Source organism: Anabrus simplex, chromosome 4, assembly GCF_040414725.1.
Source record: "Anabrus simplex isolate iqAnaSimp1 chromosome 4, ASM4041472v1, whole genome shotgun sequence".
In the NCBI taxonomy this organism is placed as follows: Eukaryota; Metazoa; Arthropoda; class Insecta; order Orthoptera; family Tettigoniidae; genus Anabrus; species Anabrus simplex.
Genome location: NC_090268.1, coordinates 270,594,368 through 270,611,346, shown reverse-complemented (window position 1 = coordinate 270,611,346; position 16,979 = coordinate 270,594,368). Strand labels below are relative to the sequence as shown.

The 16,979-nt window shown below is 38.9% G+C and overlaps 1 protein-coding gene across 5 annotated transcripts in view; it reads left to right on the top strand.

The window, feature by feature from the left end:
- The window catches only part of fmt (phosphatase 6 regulatory subunit 1-like protein fmt), a 516,745-nt gene that overhangs the window by 420,065 nt on the left and 79,701 nt on the right, over positions 1-16,979 (top strand). For all 5 annotated transcript variants that reach the window (XM_067145523.2, XM_067145524.2, XM_067145526.2 and 2 more), the window contains one exon: positions 14,224-14,301. In XM_067145523.2, coding sequence (XP_067001624.1) covers positions 14,224-14,301 — 78 coding nt within the window. The remainder of the gene's footprint in view (positions 1-14,223; positions 14,302-16,979) is intronic.

Sequence of the window (16,979 nt, the reverse complement as noted above, 5' to 3'; positions counted from 1 at the left end):
CATTATAGTGAGGTTAGGCTCCTCGTTTGCAATCGAGTAACCGTAATTCCTTGCTAAAGAATCTTCAGATAGTTCTTCCACAATATGATTTGTAGCGATGTTAAATAATGCCGGTGACAAAGGGGAGCCTTGAAGCACACCGCGATTAATTTTGATGGGTTTTGTTCCCTGTTTTCGTGTCTGTATCTGTGTTACGTTTCCCTCTTGTAGAGCAATTAGCAGTCTCGTCAGTTTTACGGGCACTCCGACCGACTCCGGTGTGCTCTGGAGGTGCGCATGTCCGACGTTATCAAAAGCTTTGCGAACGTCAAGGAATATAATGCATGCATCGTTATTTTCTTGCCTAGTGTGCTGTAAAGTGGCTTCCAAAATTGAGGATTAATAAGAAGAGAGTGGATTCGAATTATGTGGTAATAGAAATGTTGAGATGTAATGTTTATTTCGTCGAGAGGTTATGTGGAAGAAGTTGTTACGGATTCGTATGATAAATTTTGGTAGAGGATCATATGTGAAATGAAGGTCACAAGGTTAGGTCATATTGAGATGAACGTACGATCAAGAGACCAGTTAATTCAATGATGATTTGTGAAATAATGTAACAGATCATGATTAGTTATTGAACTTCATAAACTTATTGGGTGTAAATGTAGGGATTTATGTTGAGAATTATCGTCTTACAGAGAATTATTATCTCCCAAGCAAACAGTAGATTGATGAATTGAGTTAAATTGAATTATTGGCACAGTAGTATATGAAATAAAATTATTTATGACTGATGGTAGGACATATATAAATAGTTGGCACAATTTCTCAGTTGATATATTAATGGAATTAATGGAAGGATTTAATTGACCTATACATGATTGCCACTGTCGCAAATGAGTTAATATAGCAGAGATTAATAAATATTTTTAATTATAACAATATTTTAGGGTGTGGCAACAATAATTAACCATAATAAGGAAACTTATTGAATATCTCGCATCTCATAAGTCGTATATGACCATAACAAGATGACCCAAATATGGAATGTGCCCTATAGTCAAATAAATAAGGATAAAGACCTTGTGTAGGTACAACCCCATGATCAGTTATGAATTTTACTTGGATATTAATCAATGTATGAACATTAAGTTTTCAATAAGCACATTGTTCACATAGTAAAACTTTAACTATTCGTCAGTTGAGTTGAATTACAAGTTCGGAAGTTATGTGATATTAATTAATTGAGTAAAGCGATTTTTGGCAACTAATGAATGTATAAGTGGAAGAGATCCCATTTCAGCTATGTTATCGACAGAAAGCAATGTAAATATGTGTACATTGATTATCAAGCATTCCTTTTCTTTTCTCTATGAACTATCATTTAATTACATTCTTTTACCAGGATTAGCATGCTAATAAATTAGTGAAAGAATTATTTTTGAGTTATTATTTTGAAAAATAGGATAAGATACGTAGCAGTATGGTATTATATTCATTGATAATAGGATTTATTCACGTCATATGTTGAATGGAGACGTCGAACGGCAGAGTTTGGGAATTGAATGATATTTAATGGATGTGCCTTTACTCTTCTGCGGAACCGACTCTATACTAACATATTAATGACGACATGAATGTCTTAACCTGAGATGTTACCGGGGCTTTATCCAGACGTCTACTTGGATGCGGGTAGGTGGAGTATGTATGTATGTAATGTATGTATGTATGTATGTATGTATGTATGGGAATGAAATAGTATTGATTGGCAGTAAGAATGTTAACTTTATTTAAGATTTATTAATCAGTACAGTTCAACATGCCTTTCTTTTGTGAATATATTGAAGTCATCTTTTAACCCTCACACCCATATTGGGCTCTGAGACGCCTTGCCCCGGGGGACGAGAGTAACAGAGTAACAGAGCTGGATTTATGTATTTTGAACACAGGGGAACCAACTCACTTTAGTGTACGTTACGGCACATATTCTCGCATAGACTTAAGTCGATGGTTCTGCTGTTTCGGTGGAATACATACGATGATCTCTGTGACAGTGACCATTTTCCCATCATCCTTACTTTGTTGAAACAAAAATCCGTCAAGGCTCCCCCTCAATGGATTCTTAAACATGCTGATTGGCCAAAGTACACTTCACTAGCTGTCTTTAACGATGATATCAGACGGACTGTCAGCGAGGAAATAACTTACATCACCCAAGTTATTCTTGCTGCTGCTGAGGAGTCCATTCTGTCCTTCTGAGGGACTCCTCACTGAAAACTCGTTCTATGGTGGAACAAAGAAATAGCAACAGCTATCAAAGAACGCTGTCACGCGCATAAATGTTATCGTAGACAGCCTATTGTGGCCAACTTGGTAACATTTAAACAATTCCACGCTAAGGCATGAGATCTTGTTCGACAGAGTAAGAAGGCTTCGTGGGAGAGATGTGTTGTCTATGACGTAACAAACTCCTTCATCTCAAGTATGGACTAAACTTCAATGTATTTCGGGTATCCAAGTATCACCTTCTGTACCGGGAATTTCCATTGCAGGCAATATCGTCACTGAACCACTCTCGATTGCTAACCATCTAGCTAGCCATATCGCGGATGTGTCTGGCTCTGGGAATTACTATCATGATATCCTTGCTCTGAAGCGGGAGGCAGAATGTCATCACCTCAGTTTTGCCATTCAAGCTTCAGAGGATTATAACGTGCACTTTACGGAGTGGGAACTTCGCAGCACCTTAGCGCTTTGCAAGGACACATCTCCTGGACCAGACAGTATCCATAACCAGATGTTGAAACACCTTAGTGGGGACAGTCTTTTCTATCTCCTACGTGTGTTCAACCGAATCTGGATGGAGGGTGATTTTCAGTCTTAGTAGCGAGAGGGCATTGTCATTCCTGTCCTCATGCCTGACTAAGATCCTAAGTATGCAGGAAGTTACAGACCTATTTATCTTACAAACTGTCTGTGTAAGCTATTTGAGAGGATGGTAAATCACCGACTTGTGTGGTGTCTGGAGAAACAAGGACTCTTGTCCAAGTATCAGTATGGTTTTCGAGCCACTCGCTCGACCACTGACCACTTGGTACGCCTGGAGAGCTCTATCCAGGATGCGTTCCTTCGCAAACAGCATTTGGTACAGTAGAACCTCGATAATTCGAAATTGGTTAATTCAAAATCCCACGCAATTCGAAGAAGCTCTCGTTCCCGGAAACATGAGATACAGTTTTTCATGTTATTTAAATTGTTTAATTCAAAATACGGGTAATTTGTAATTCGAAGTACAATGTCGCCCCCATTACCAAAATTCAGACTTTTAATTCGAAACTGCCTTTACATTTTAAAACAATAGTATGTTACAGAGTAATTTCAACTCGAAATTTATCCGCATCATAATAGAACGCGTGTTCCGGAACGTGGAGGGCTAGCTTTCCGCACTTACTCACTTCGGTGGGTCTACAGTGCGCTTCATGATTGCCAAGTTGATTGAAATCGGAATTCTTTCGTATTCAACCTTTTAAAGGAATGCTGTAATATCACGCAACAGGCAGTGTGCAGGAAAACAGAATGCGCGAACGCTGGCGATGCCGATAGTTGACGAAAAAGCGTGGCTCATATAATAAATTCGTAGGCACCGAACAATACTGTAATTGCCGATGAAACTGCATTGCTTTATTTTAATGCGAGCCCAAACGGTCTTCTGGTTTTAAAGGAGAAAGTGCCAGCCGGGGAATCGTACAAGGGTGGAGGATGGGGGTCATTGTAGTGCGTTGCAATTGCAATGCACATTGAAGCGTGAAACTTTATCCCCTCGTCATAGAAAAGTTGAATAAGCTACAATGTTTTAAGGGCGTAGGGCACTTTCCATCCCAGTACAAAGCATCTAAAAATGCAAACAGTACAGATATCCAAAAAATAATGCATTTGCACAGGGGAACCAGCATAATTTATCCACGTCTTTGAATTGTGTAATTTTTTTTCTTTCGTTGCGTGAGGTTATGTTCGTCAGTGATTTATCCAAGTGAATTATTTGAACATTGTAAATGCACCTTGTTGGATACATTTCGGAAATAGTTTTTCCATGGCATAGGAAAGGTTTAAACTGTGAATCGAGGTGATGGCATGTATTAATGGGTCTTAGAATACTTTGTGACGTGGCAAGTGTTTACATTTCTGAAGTACGAGAGAAGTGCCATGGCGGGAAATCGTACAAGGATAGAGTTATAGGAAAGTTTGATTTTAAGGGCATTGGGTACTTTCTGTGTAAATACAAGGCATCTAAAATGCATACAGTATAGTACCGGTACTCCAATGAATAAAGCACTTGCACATGGGAGCCAGCATAGATTTCTCCTCATCTTTGAATTGTGCTTTTTTTTTTCTTCTTTTTTTTTCTTTCTTTCGTTGCGTGAGGTTATATTTGCCAGTGAGATATGCAAGTGCATTATTTGAATACTGTAAATGCACCTTTTTGGATACATTTTGGAAACGGTTCTTCTTTCATGGCATTTGAAAGGTATAAACTGTGAATCAAGGTTAACTGCATGCAGTAACGGCCTCAGAATATTTCGTAACGCGGCAAGGGTTGGTACTTCTGAATTGCGAATTGGCGGTTAATTCGAAATCACGTGATTCAGAGTCCGATTTTTGAGTCCCAACGACTTCGAATTAACGAGGTTTTACTGTATCTGTTTTCTTTGACTTAGAGAAGGCCTACAACACCACATGGCGATATGGTATCCTTTCAGTCCTGCATCAATGGAGATTCCGAGGTAACTTGCCGGTATTTATTGCAAACATTTTGTCCCTCCGTCTATTCCGTGTCCGTGTAGGGAGGACATATTCGCAATACCACGTTCAAGAAAATGGAGTCCCACAGGGATCGATTCACTGTTCGCGATTGGCATAAACGGTATTGTCACTGGTGCTGGTTCAGCAGTAATACCGTCGCTATATGTGGACGATTGTGCTCTGCACTATAGCTCGCGTAATATGGCCATCACAGAGTGACAATTACAGCAAGCTATTAGGAGAGTGGAGCCGTGAACCTTAGAACATGGCTTTCGGTTTTCCACCGCAAAGACCTCTGCTGTCCACTTTTGTCGTCAACGTACTCTTCACCCACCTCCTGAACTTTATTTAGAAAATGTCGCTCTTCCCGTACTTGACACTTACCGATTTTTTTGGGCTCCTTTTCGATAGTTAATTATCGTGGGAACCACACATGCGGGAGCTAAATGTGCAGTGCACCAAGAGGCTTAATCTTTTGAAGATTCTTAGCAGCACTAATTGGGGATCTGACAACGCAGTGCCCGTATAATTCTATAGGGCACATATTTTATCCCAGTTAGACTGGCAGTGCAACATATGGCTCAGCAAGACAAGCGTCCTTGCGAAGCTGAACATCATCCACCACGGCGGTGTTAGATTGGCAACGGGAGCTTTTCATACAAGCCCCGTAACTAGCCTGCTCGCTGAATCTAGTGTGCCACCTTTACACTTGAGGCGCCAGCAGCTCCTTCTGTCGTATGCTGCAAATTTGCGACAGTTGCCACTTCACCCAAGTTATCCTTGCGCATTCAACAATGGACACCGTCTACTGTACGCTGCTTGTCCTCGAGCAACACAACCGGTTGGAATACGCTTGGATAGCAGTTACAGATTTTTTGACCTACCTTCTGTTCCTTGCCTCATACCTGCCAACCCTTCCGATTTACCCGGAAACTTTCCGGTTTTTAACTCGTCTTCCGATTTTCCGATTAATTTTTACTTCTTCCGATTTTTGACTAATATAACCTCTAGTACGGCCAATACTCTTTCCCTAGAATAAAGGATAAATTCTTATGTAATCGAAACAGACTTTCAACGTATTAGGTCGTGTTACGTACATGTAGTACGTGTTGAAGAGATGTTAAGTACAGAACAAAAATGGCCAGCCGGACACCAGTGGGATCCTACCCACAACCTCAATATTCAAATTCTTATGTGCTTGTGTAATTTACGAAACCTAATTTTCAAGCGTATTTGATGCTTTATTTCGCCTTCGTGTATCGTGTTTCCCGCTCGCCAGAGCAGCGTGTGCGCTTTAAGCTGGGGATTCGGGGCGGCAATCGTCCTGCAAGCAAGAGGCTAGTGCGCGCTAACGACTCAGTTAATCGGGACGAAACAATGAGTTTGTTATTGTGTTGTTCGCGCACTGTTAACATCGTTTCTGTGCGTAGTTTCATCGGAGTTGTTCCTTGCATTTCTATGACAGTTTCTGGTATTTTCTTTTCTCGTTATGGCCAAAAAATATGACAAACGTTATCTCCAATTGTTAAGAGATGCCTATAAATTTCTGTACATTTTACCGGCTATTAAAGGAAACTACCGTATTTTCTCGCGTACCGTAATCGACGCCCTTGCATTATTTACACATCCCAATATTTTTGGGTCCAAAGTGGAATTTGACGCACCCACAACTTCGAAGATCCATCACTCAGCTCCGGATGCGTTTCGAAATAAAGATGCCGCCAACTACTCAGGTAGCAGGCTTCCTATTGCGAAAGCGGGCATTCCAAATACAGGGCAACGTGCTGTATTAGCCGGCAGGAAATCCCACTGCACTAGTTTTACGAGTGTTTCGCGTACGGACATTATGTGATCTCAAAATTGTTTGTCAGTCCACAGTACTATAAGAAACTGGTACAGTACTGCATCATACGAACTTGCGGTGATCAGTTACGCCTAAACATACGGGAATAGAGCAGCGGGCAGCAAGTTTTCAGTGTCCAAATGAAACATGCGCTACCGCGGTAACAGAAGTGCACTTCAAGCGGCCAACAAGTCTCACAAAGCATTTCGCGGACCAAAAAGCGGCATGTTTCCGCAAGTAGAGGATTATCTGCTTAACTATATGATTTTGTTACGCAATGTTGGATAAGCCGTTTCTCACAAAATGCTGCATTTTAAAGAATGAGAAATAGCCGCGGCACGTGGAATCATTGTCTCTTATTTAAAGGTTAGCCGAGGCTGAATTAATTTTATGAAGAGAAATGGACCTTCTCTTCGACGAAGAACAACATTATGCCAAAAAGGACGAATGATTTCTACCTTTTTCAGCGCTTTGTGATTGAAAAGCGTAAAGTGAAGGAATATTTTATCTCCCTTATAGGAATCGCAGGTCAGACGCCAATCAGTTTCCATATACCACAAAGTCGAACAGTCGATAAGAAAGGAACATACAGTGTTATCGCACGCGCTACCGGAAGCAAAAAAACGACGATGTACTGCAACGCTTGCTGTAATAGCTGATGGCAGAAAGCTTGCACCTTACTTTGTTCTAAAACGAAAAAAAAAAAATGCCTAAAGCAAAATTTCCGCGAGTGATCCACGTTCGTATTCAAGAAAAAGGGTGGATGGACACGTCACTCGTACAAGATTGGATACGAACGGTTTGGAGTAATGTAGCAGGGTCCCTCCTTCGATGCCCGGCCCTTCTCGTGTTGGACAGTTTTTTTTTCGGTATGTCATTCAGGTCGTATTGTCAGCTCGTAATGGGAAGAATATTTTCCAGTGTCGGTACCGTACTTCAAACCCGCGTGTCTAACTTATCTGATGTACCCTATTTGACTTTTCAGAAAAAATCTCACGCCGGAATTTTACGACAAATGACGATAACTGCAAATGGGTTGAACCAATTGTGTTTGGATTATATTTGATGTATCTTTTAAATGTAAATGAATTGTAAATAATTTGTAATATCCGAATTCCTTGAATCGCATCCGAAGTTTCCGCCTGTATTTTTCGTCAAAAAAGTGCGTTAATTACGCGAGAAAATACGGTATTATGCATTTTGTTGCGTGTGACGGTGTGACAAATATTATTCGTATGTAAATGTCATAAATGAGAGTGATTAGGTACATTTTCTTGTAACTATTTTTATGTTTCCTTAGTTTAAGATTTTAAATTTAATGGTCAATTTGCATTGTAACTGTAGATAAGTATGCCTTTTATCCTGACCTTTTTTCACGTAGACCGTGGTGGAATATATGTGATAAAATCCAAGAATTAAAATATCTTCCTATTTTTGGTTTCTAAAAGTTGGCAGGTATGTTGCCTTGTCAGACAACCAAGTGGGGTACCTCCGTGGGTAGTACAACGACCTGAAATAATCCTGGATCTGCACACTGGCCTAAAGGAAAACATGGACCCTTCGATTTATCGGAGGCTCTTCCTGTCCATTGTTGGCCGATATCCAGGTTCAGTCGTCGTTTACACGGATGGTTCAAGGACAGAAACGAAGGTGGGCTGTGCTTTCATTGTCGACAATGAGAGGTTTCTTTTTGCTCCCCGGAAATCTGTAGTGTGTACACAGCAGGGTTCTATGCTATCTGTGAAGCTCTGCAGTACGCACTGTCCGATGAGCGCAGACACTTTCTTCTGTGTACTGACTCCTTGAGCTCGCAACTGCCCCCGATTATTGCCGAGCTAAGCCCAGCCAGTGAGCGAGAGATCCCGAGGTGGACCGTTCGTTCCTGGCTTTCTGTTTATAGAGGCATTTAAGAGAAAATGGGTGACGACCAAGCAAAATAAAATAAATTTTAAAACACCACTCTTACATTTATTAACACAAGCGTTCAAAAACACAAAAATATCCTTGCTGGATTTATTACAATAAATTTTCATAATGTCTGATCTTCATGTAGTGCTTTATAACCAAAGTAATCCTCGTCCAGCTTTCATGTTCTGGAATGAAAATTAACAGAAAAAAAATTAGGCCTTTACTGCCTTTAAAAATTAAAGTATTTAGCTGAAAGAGTCCAGAGACTTCTATAAATATTTGCACAAAATTAGCAGGCAGCTATCTCGCCTACTACTCCACAGAAAAATTAACCTAAGGTTCCATGAATTTATAGTAATCTCAACACGTGGTCAATATTGAACTTTGATGAATTTCGGTATTTAAAGTGAGTAACATTCATTAATAACACCAATTTAAGCTTTGATGAAAAATCAGAATTAATTTGAAAATTTTATTATAATAATCTCTAACCTTGTCTGGGTAGCATTTTACTTTATCATCACACGATCGTATTTACCAACTAGTGTATCTTACTAACTAATTCTTATGGCAGTTATAATTCACATTTTTCTAAACAATTATCCTTCCAATTAATTATTATTATTATTATTATTATTATTATTATTATTATTATTATTATTATTATTATTATTATTATTATTATTACTCATTATCAACTGAATTCAAGTTGATTATGCCATTTGTGAACATTTAATTTTTATATTTGCATAGCATTCAAAGTTCAAGTCAGTTTGGAAATATTTTGGAATTTGAATATAAATGTATTGAAAATTTCCTCATCCACGTGTGAGTTAATTGAAGATTAATTTACAAATCGCTTGCCTTTGTGAAAAAATAACGAGACGATCTTTCACCTAAATCTTTAGAAATTGCAAATTAAATCCTAGTCTAGTCTTACTCAACACTAATCTTATTAAGTTTTTCCTTAAGGTGCGGTAAATAAGTCCTCAGGGTGGCAAACAACGTTGAACAGAATCTGTGTCATTGCAATAGATGCACGACCAGATTAAATCACATTAAACAATCGAAAGACATGGAAAATATTCATAATTACAAAACACACACACCACATTCACACAAGGTAACACGTACTTTTTATATACACTATTTACAGCGAATCCTGCCCTTATAAATTTATTCATTATTTTTAGCATGGTCACATCAATAGTTTCCGGAGGATGAATTCGTGTATGGAAATACTCTTTCTTCAATAGTGGCTAGTGATCGAAATTTGTGATATCACTTGGATTGAAATATTCCTCAAGCAACGATGGAGATTCATCTAAATTTCTGAAATTTATTTGAAGATTCCAATAAGATTCCGTAATCATCGCCATCATATTGGTTACAAGTCGCAAATATCACGTTCATGAGCCTCAATCGCATTATTATTACTCCCTATTCGTGAAATATATTCAACGTGTGCTCTGCTTATAATAAGTCACGTTGTGCTCCCAAAGACACATCAACAAGTCATTCACCAATAATAAATTCTCCATTTAAAATTACTCAATTAACATCCTGCAGGGCAGCCATATTCCAGCCACATCATGAACTGAGCACATTAAATCTCACATATAAGAAATCTAAGATAATTTATAGCTCATGACCGTTTACTTCCATTTTTAACCCGATCTTTACTTGATTTTATTATTACTCAAGTGATTATTAGATCTATCAGTCCTCATGAAATGTCGTGAAATTAGATGACTCGATCCTAAATAATACAAGTGATCTTAAAATGACACTAAGTTCGATCCTATCTCACAAATTTTACATGTAACTCCAGTCCAGATTAATCCCAATATCACAGGCAAACAAATGAAGTTTATCGCGTGGTCAGTGACTTTTAGATATGTCTAACTCCTATGTATGGGAACTCGCTCAAAGACAGACTACACAGCTAATCTGATAGGTTTCAAATTTCAGTCACACACATGTAACTCGACTACAATAACACCTCAAGAAATGGAAAATGAAATAATTCTATCTACAACAAGAACTAATAAAGCTACAATTTAGAGAAGAAAGATCCTCTAGCTTTACAAAGATGAGAAAGAAAATAAACATTTAAATGGTACTCAAGTTTTAGATTTTGTTCGACTCCAGGTTGCAGTCAGTCATTCCGGCATTTCCCTGGTCAGTCACCCTCTCTGACCAGATGCGCCTCACATACTTAGAAAGTCATGGAGACACGGCAGTAGACGTCCCACGATGAAATTAAGATGCTTATTGTTGAGGAATAATCCATCTTGATGTACACAGTGATTCACTGGGATAAATTCCGTCACATTCTAGAAGTGTAGGCTGTAACTAAGACAACAAATATTAAAATATGTTCACACATGCTGGATTACTAAATGTTCTCGTGGAGAAATAAACTTAACTTGGATCTCCAATGTTGAGATTCACTCCATAAGAGTTGCTAATAAACTTTCACTATTTTGCTTTACGTCGCACCGATACAGATAGGTCTTATGGCGACGATGGGACAAGGAAGGGGTAGGAGTGGGAAGGAGGCGGCCATGGCCTTGATTAAGGTACAGCCCCAGCATTTGCCTGGTGTGAAAATGGGAAACCATGGAAAACCATTTTCAGGGGTGCCGACAGTGGGGTTCGAACCTACTGTCTCCTGAATACTGGATACTGGCCGCACTTAAGCGACTGCATCACTAATTTTAGCAGAGCGGATGTTTGCTTGCACAAGTTGAAGCTGAGTTGGGGGAAGATCAATTTGGCTTCAGAAGAAATGTAGGAACACGTGAAGCAATCCTGACTTTACGTCTGATCTTAGAGGATCGAATCAAGAAGGACAAGCCCACGTACATGGCATTCGTAGATCTAGAAAAGGCATTCGATAATGTTGATCGGACCAGGCTATTTATGATTCTGAAGATGATAGGGATCAGATACAGAGAACGAAGAATTATCTACAACCTGTATAAAAATCAGTCTGCAGTGATAAGAATCGAGGGCTTTGAAAAAGAAGCAGCAATCCAGAAAGGAGTGAGGCAAGGTTGCAGTTTGTCCCCTCTCCTTTTCAATGTTTACATAGAACAGGCAGTAAAGGAAATCAAAGAGAAATTTGGAAAGGGAATCACAGTCCAAGGAGAGGAAATCAAAACCTTGAGATTTGCCGATGATATTGTTATTTTATCTGAGACTGCAGAAGATCTCGAGAAGTTGCTGAATGGTATGGATGAAGTCTTAGGTAAGGAGTACAAGATGAAAATAAATAAGTCCAAAACAAAAGTAATGGAGTGCAGTCGAACGAAGGCAGGTGATGTAGGAAATATTAGATTAGGAAACGAAGTCTTAAAGGAAGTAGATGAATATTGTTACATGGGTAGTAAATTAACTAACGATGGCAGAAGTAAGGAGGACATAAAATGCAGACTAGCACAAGCAAGGAAGAGCTTTCTTAAGAAAAGAAATTTGCTCACTTCAAACATTGATATCGGAATTAGAAAGATGTTTTCGAAGACTTTTGTGTGGAGCGTGGCATTGTATGGAAGTGAAACATGGACGATAACTAGCTCAGAAAGAAAGAGAGTAGAAGTTTTTGAAATGTGGTGTTACAGAAGAATGCTGAAGGTGAGATGGATAGATCGAATCACTAATGAAGAGATACTGAATCGAATTGGTGAAAGGAGATCGATTTGGCTAAATTTGACGAGAAGAAGAGATAGAATGATAGGACACATCGTAAGACACCCAGGACTTGTTCAGTTGGTTTTTGAAGGAAGTGTAGGTGGCAAGAACGGTAGGGGTAGACCAAGGTATGAATATGACAAACAGATTAGAGCAGATGTAGGATGCAATAGTTACGTAGAAATGAAAAGGTTAGCACTGGATAGGGTGGCATGGAGGGCTGCATCAAATCAAACCAGTCTATGGACTGACGACTCAAACACAACAACACAACGTAACTTTGTTATGAAGTAGCATAAGAGTTATAAAGCAACTTTATTTCTACACATACAAACTAAACATTTAGCTGTAGCATTCCTGTCATTTTCAACAAATAAATATAGATCTTCCCATAAAGATAAAATGATCGGAGGGGTAGGTAGCTTGTCACACCGTGATGTGCCCGGTTCATCCATACGTACTGTACTACTACCACCACCACTACGTATGGCACTGCCCGTGTTTACTACAAAGCGAGGCTGTCTCTTCGTATCACTCTTCGACAATGTCTCCCCACCTTCTGCGCTCATACGTCACGTGCTCTCCGACGTCACACGGGCCCTCTTACACCACACGCCAGCCAGTTGACTGTCCTTGGCTTAGACTATAGTTTCTTCTTCCCCGACTCTATATACCGATTATCATTAAATTCTGTTCACCCATTTTCTTGTGGCTCAGCGTTGATGTGGACTTAGCAACAAAAATCGAAATTCATGAATATCCACGTTATCATAGCTGGTACGATAAAAATGTATAATACATAAATGACCGGAAATTTAATTCTATGTAACTTACGTTATGTAGTATTTATCGATAGGGCCACTAATAATATAAATATTTGAGAATTTAATTTTAGGCCTTCCCTTAAACTACCATTTCACTCAGCGTGAATAAAATGATTTATAGCCTAGATTTTACTGGCTCATCCCCGACTTTACACACTAATTTTCATGAAATTCTCTTCAGCCGTTTTCTCGTGATGCGTGTTACAGACAGACAGACAGACAGACAGACAGACAGACTGACAGACAGACAGACAGACAGAAATTATGGAAAAGTGCATTTCCTTGTTACTGTGGTCATGATCAATACAGAAATGCCATTCTTTTCAAATTCTGAGCAATGTACAGACAAAACTCTTATTTTATATATATAGATGTCATTGCGAATTAGATCCACTGATTGTTTTAATCTCATACACTTTTTTCTTCATCACCATTTTTTAAAACTCTAATCAGTGGATAAATTTTAAAATTTTAACTATCATATATCATGTCGTTCATCTCTTTCCATTAGGGGCCAATGACCTTCGATGTTTGGCCCCTTAAAACAACAAGCATCATCATCATCATTAACCCTTGCAAAGATTAAATAGGACATGTTGACCGTTAGCAACCCATTTTATGTAGCTTGCAGAGTAGATCATTTGAGTTTTATAGTGCTGCACCATATTATACATGAAATATTGCTCAGTATATATAGTGAAGTAGTTCTATTAAGCGAACGTATAATGATGGATGTTGTGGAGAAATCATATTGTGTTAGCTCTTCACATCTTGTCGTGTAAGGCTGGCCGCTGTTCCTTATAATATACATTATAGTACATGGCAACAACACTGCTTCTTGAAATATAAGGGTGCATAGTGAGCCATCTGGTGAAGAACAAAAGAGTATCATTTCATCAATAGAGCAATGGTCTGCTGAATGTAATACTTTCAGCATTATTAGAATGTTTAATTAGGGCTCACTTTTGAGGATGCAGAGCAAAGACTTTGTCAAGTGATAAGAACAGTAGGTAAAGTAGTAACCATCATCATCATCATCATCATCATCATCATCATCATCATCATCATCATCATCATCATCATGCACAGTTTCCAGCTGTTGTCTGGGTCTGCTTAGGTAAAGTAGTAACCAAGTTATGTAATTATGTGCCTCATTTCCAATTTGTTTTGCAGCTCAACATCCAGATCTGATGACAATGCCAATCCTAGTTCATCCAGAGATGATCAAGAGCAGCTAATGGATAATTATAGGTATGCATATTGAATTTATGATGTGTGTATACTGTGTTCATATCTTTATTCTGGATGTAACCTTTGCTGTACAGTTATCCCTTGTTATAATGCTATTGCTTCTTTAGAGTGTAGTAGGCGCAATCAAAAGGGTGGCATTAAATCGAGGTCACGTTTCAAACATTAATCTGCATGACTTATGCTAAATATAGAGTACTCTACAGAGATTTTCTGGGATAGTATTAATTCAGCATTTAATTTATGTGGGAATTTTGTATTCATGACAGATGTTCCATGCAAATTTTATACAGTTATCATTAGAGGGTGGATTTTGATGACCTAAAAATTCACTGAAAATGATCAATAAAATGCTCTAAAATGTATGGAAAAATGCTATTAAATAATTTAAAAATGATTTTAAAATATTTGACCAAACTGAATTCTGGTGACTGTAAAATTGGTTTCACATTAGTAATATATCATCGTTGCCGGGACAAAACCTCTGTGTGATAATATTTTTCGAGGTATACTGACCCGCATCACATACATTATGAAGAGTGAGAATGCCTTGACAATATGCACACAATACTGCACCTTAGATGACAGAACCTTACCAGCCAATGTTCTTAGCTAAAATATTTCACATAGGAGGTTTTGTCAGAGCAGCGACGATATCCTACTTCTGTTCACTGCACACCTCTTGTTTTTACAGAAATAATTATGTCCTTATGAATTATGAAACTTTTAGTGATACTTTGGCTGCCTAGTGCTGAATTAGTAGACCTCGGTTATCTTAAAAATTCGTATTGGCAACCTCTGACACAAAAAATATGTATCGATTATGCATCGCCGTGAGACATCTTGCAGTATAATTGCAACACTTTAAATACTGTTGTTATTTATACAGCAAAGTCAAAATGTAGGTTACATTTGAACACGAGTGAGGAAAATTAAAGTACATCACAGGAACAACCCAGAACTCCTACACAGAAACGACAGTTTAGAAAATTCATATCGATCGATCATACTATTGATTCAATCGGATTTCATTTTCATTCAGTTGGCAGTATTACCTGAACCATTGTAGCTCCCTCCTTACTCCTCACCCCCATACCCCCCGTGGGTAGGGGACGCAGATGAAGGATACATCTACGGTATCCCCTGCCTGTCATAAGAGGCGACTAAAAGGGGCGACCAAGGGATGATTATATTAGAACCATGAAACTCGTGATTAGTACCACCATGCGGGGAACACCATGGGTCGCTTTTCTTTGCGCGTAGTACCACTATGTTATGTACCAAATAGGTTTGCGATTAGTAGCAAATGAGAGCGTGACGGCTTTTACAGTACCTGTGATTAGTAGCGCACTATATGAGCGACTCCATGGGATGACGGAACCTATGGTTCTGGGTTGCCTATGATTAGTACCCACTATGTGAGAAACACCACAGGATAGTACGAGTCCCTGTGGTTAGTACACTTAGGTGATGAACGCCATAGGTATGTGTTGCCTATCAATGGTGCCACAATGTGTGAAACGCTGTAGGTCTGTAATACATGTGCGAATTTCATTACCTTTGAGTAGTACCATAATGTGTGGAATACTGCGAGTCTATGCTGCTCTTGATTAGTACCGCAACATGAAAAACACCATGGTTCTACTTTTCTAGCGAAAAGTACCATTATGTGGGGCCGGTGACTTTGATTTTGGACTCCTTTCGACTTCAAGCATCATAGATTCAGTATCGTGCTATAGAAGCAGTCCCTTAGTCAGAAATACTATTGTTTTACACCAGCTTCTGTGCATGTGAGGCACTGTGGGTTGGTTCCACTGATCGTTTTAAATTCATATCCGTCCGTCTGTCCGTCCATCCATCCAGCCTCACGTTTTGAATTGTGGTCGGTGGAGGATTTTGTGTTTTTAATTTGTCATTTCATTTCGTCTCATTTCGTACCATTAGGGGCCGATGACCTAGATGTTAGGCCCCTTGAAGCAACCAACATGCATCAATCAATCAGTCAGTCAATCAATCAATCAATCAATCAATCAACCTCACCCCGTGAAACGAAGTGTCACTAAAAGTTTCATGGATAGTACAGTATATAAATATGGATATAATGATTTGCTGGATGATCTTGAAGAACCTAGGAACACTTGTTGTGAAACACTCGTTACAGTTTTCAGATGTTTTTCTCGTTTAATATGCTGTTGTACTGCCCAGTTTACAAAATAAAACAAGCCCGTCTGTTGTAAACACGTCTTTTCCAAATTCATTCGCTAGCTGAATTAACCTCTTTAACATGAAAGCCTGAGTACACTCGGGGTTTTATATATTTATATAAAATAAAATCCCGAGTATACTCGGGAATGTCGCTCATTGATCGGTACCTAATTTAAAAGCCCGAATATACTCGTTTCTTGTTCTTTCTCAATATTTCTGCCAGATGTTTATGAAATTATTACTTTAGGATCCTATTTTTGCCCACAGATGTCTGACTCAACCGTAGTGGACGTCAGTGACTCAGGCAGTTCGTTTTCGCGGCTTTCCCGTATTTGTTGGTATCTAAGTGTACTTTGTCTGTTAGGTGAAAATAGAGAGTGAAGAAGAGTTTGACTTTGAGTTTAGTGAGTTCTGAAGAAGTTTTTGAGGACAGTTCAGAAGAAGAAAGTGGTAGTTCTAGTTCATCTGATTGTGAT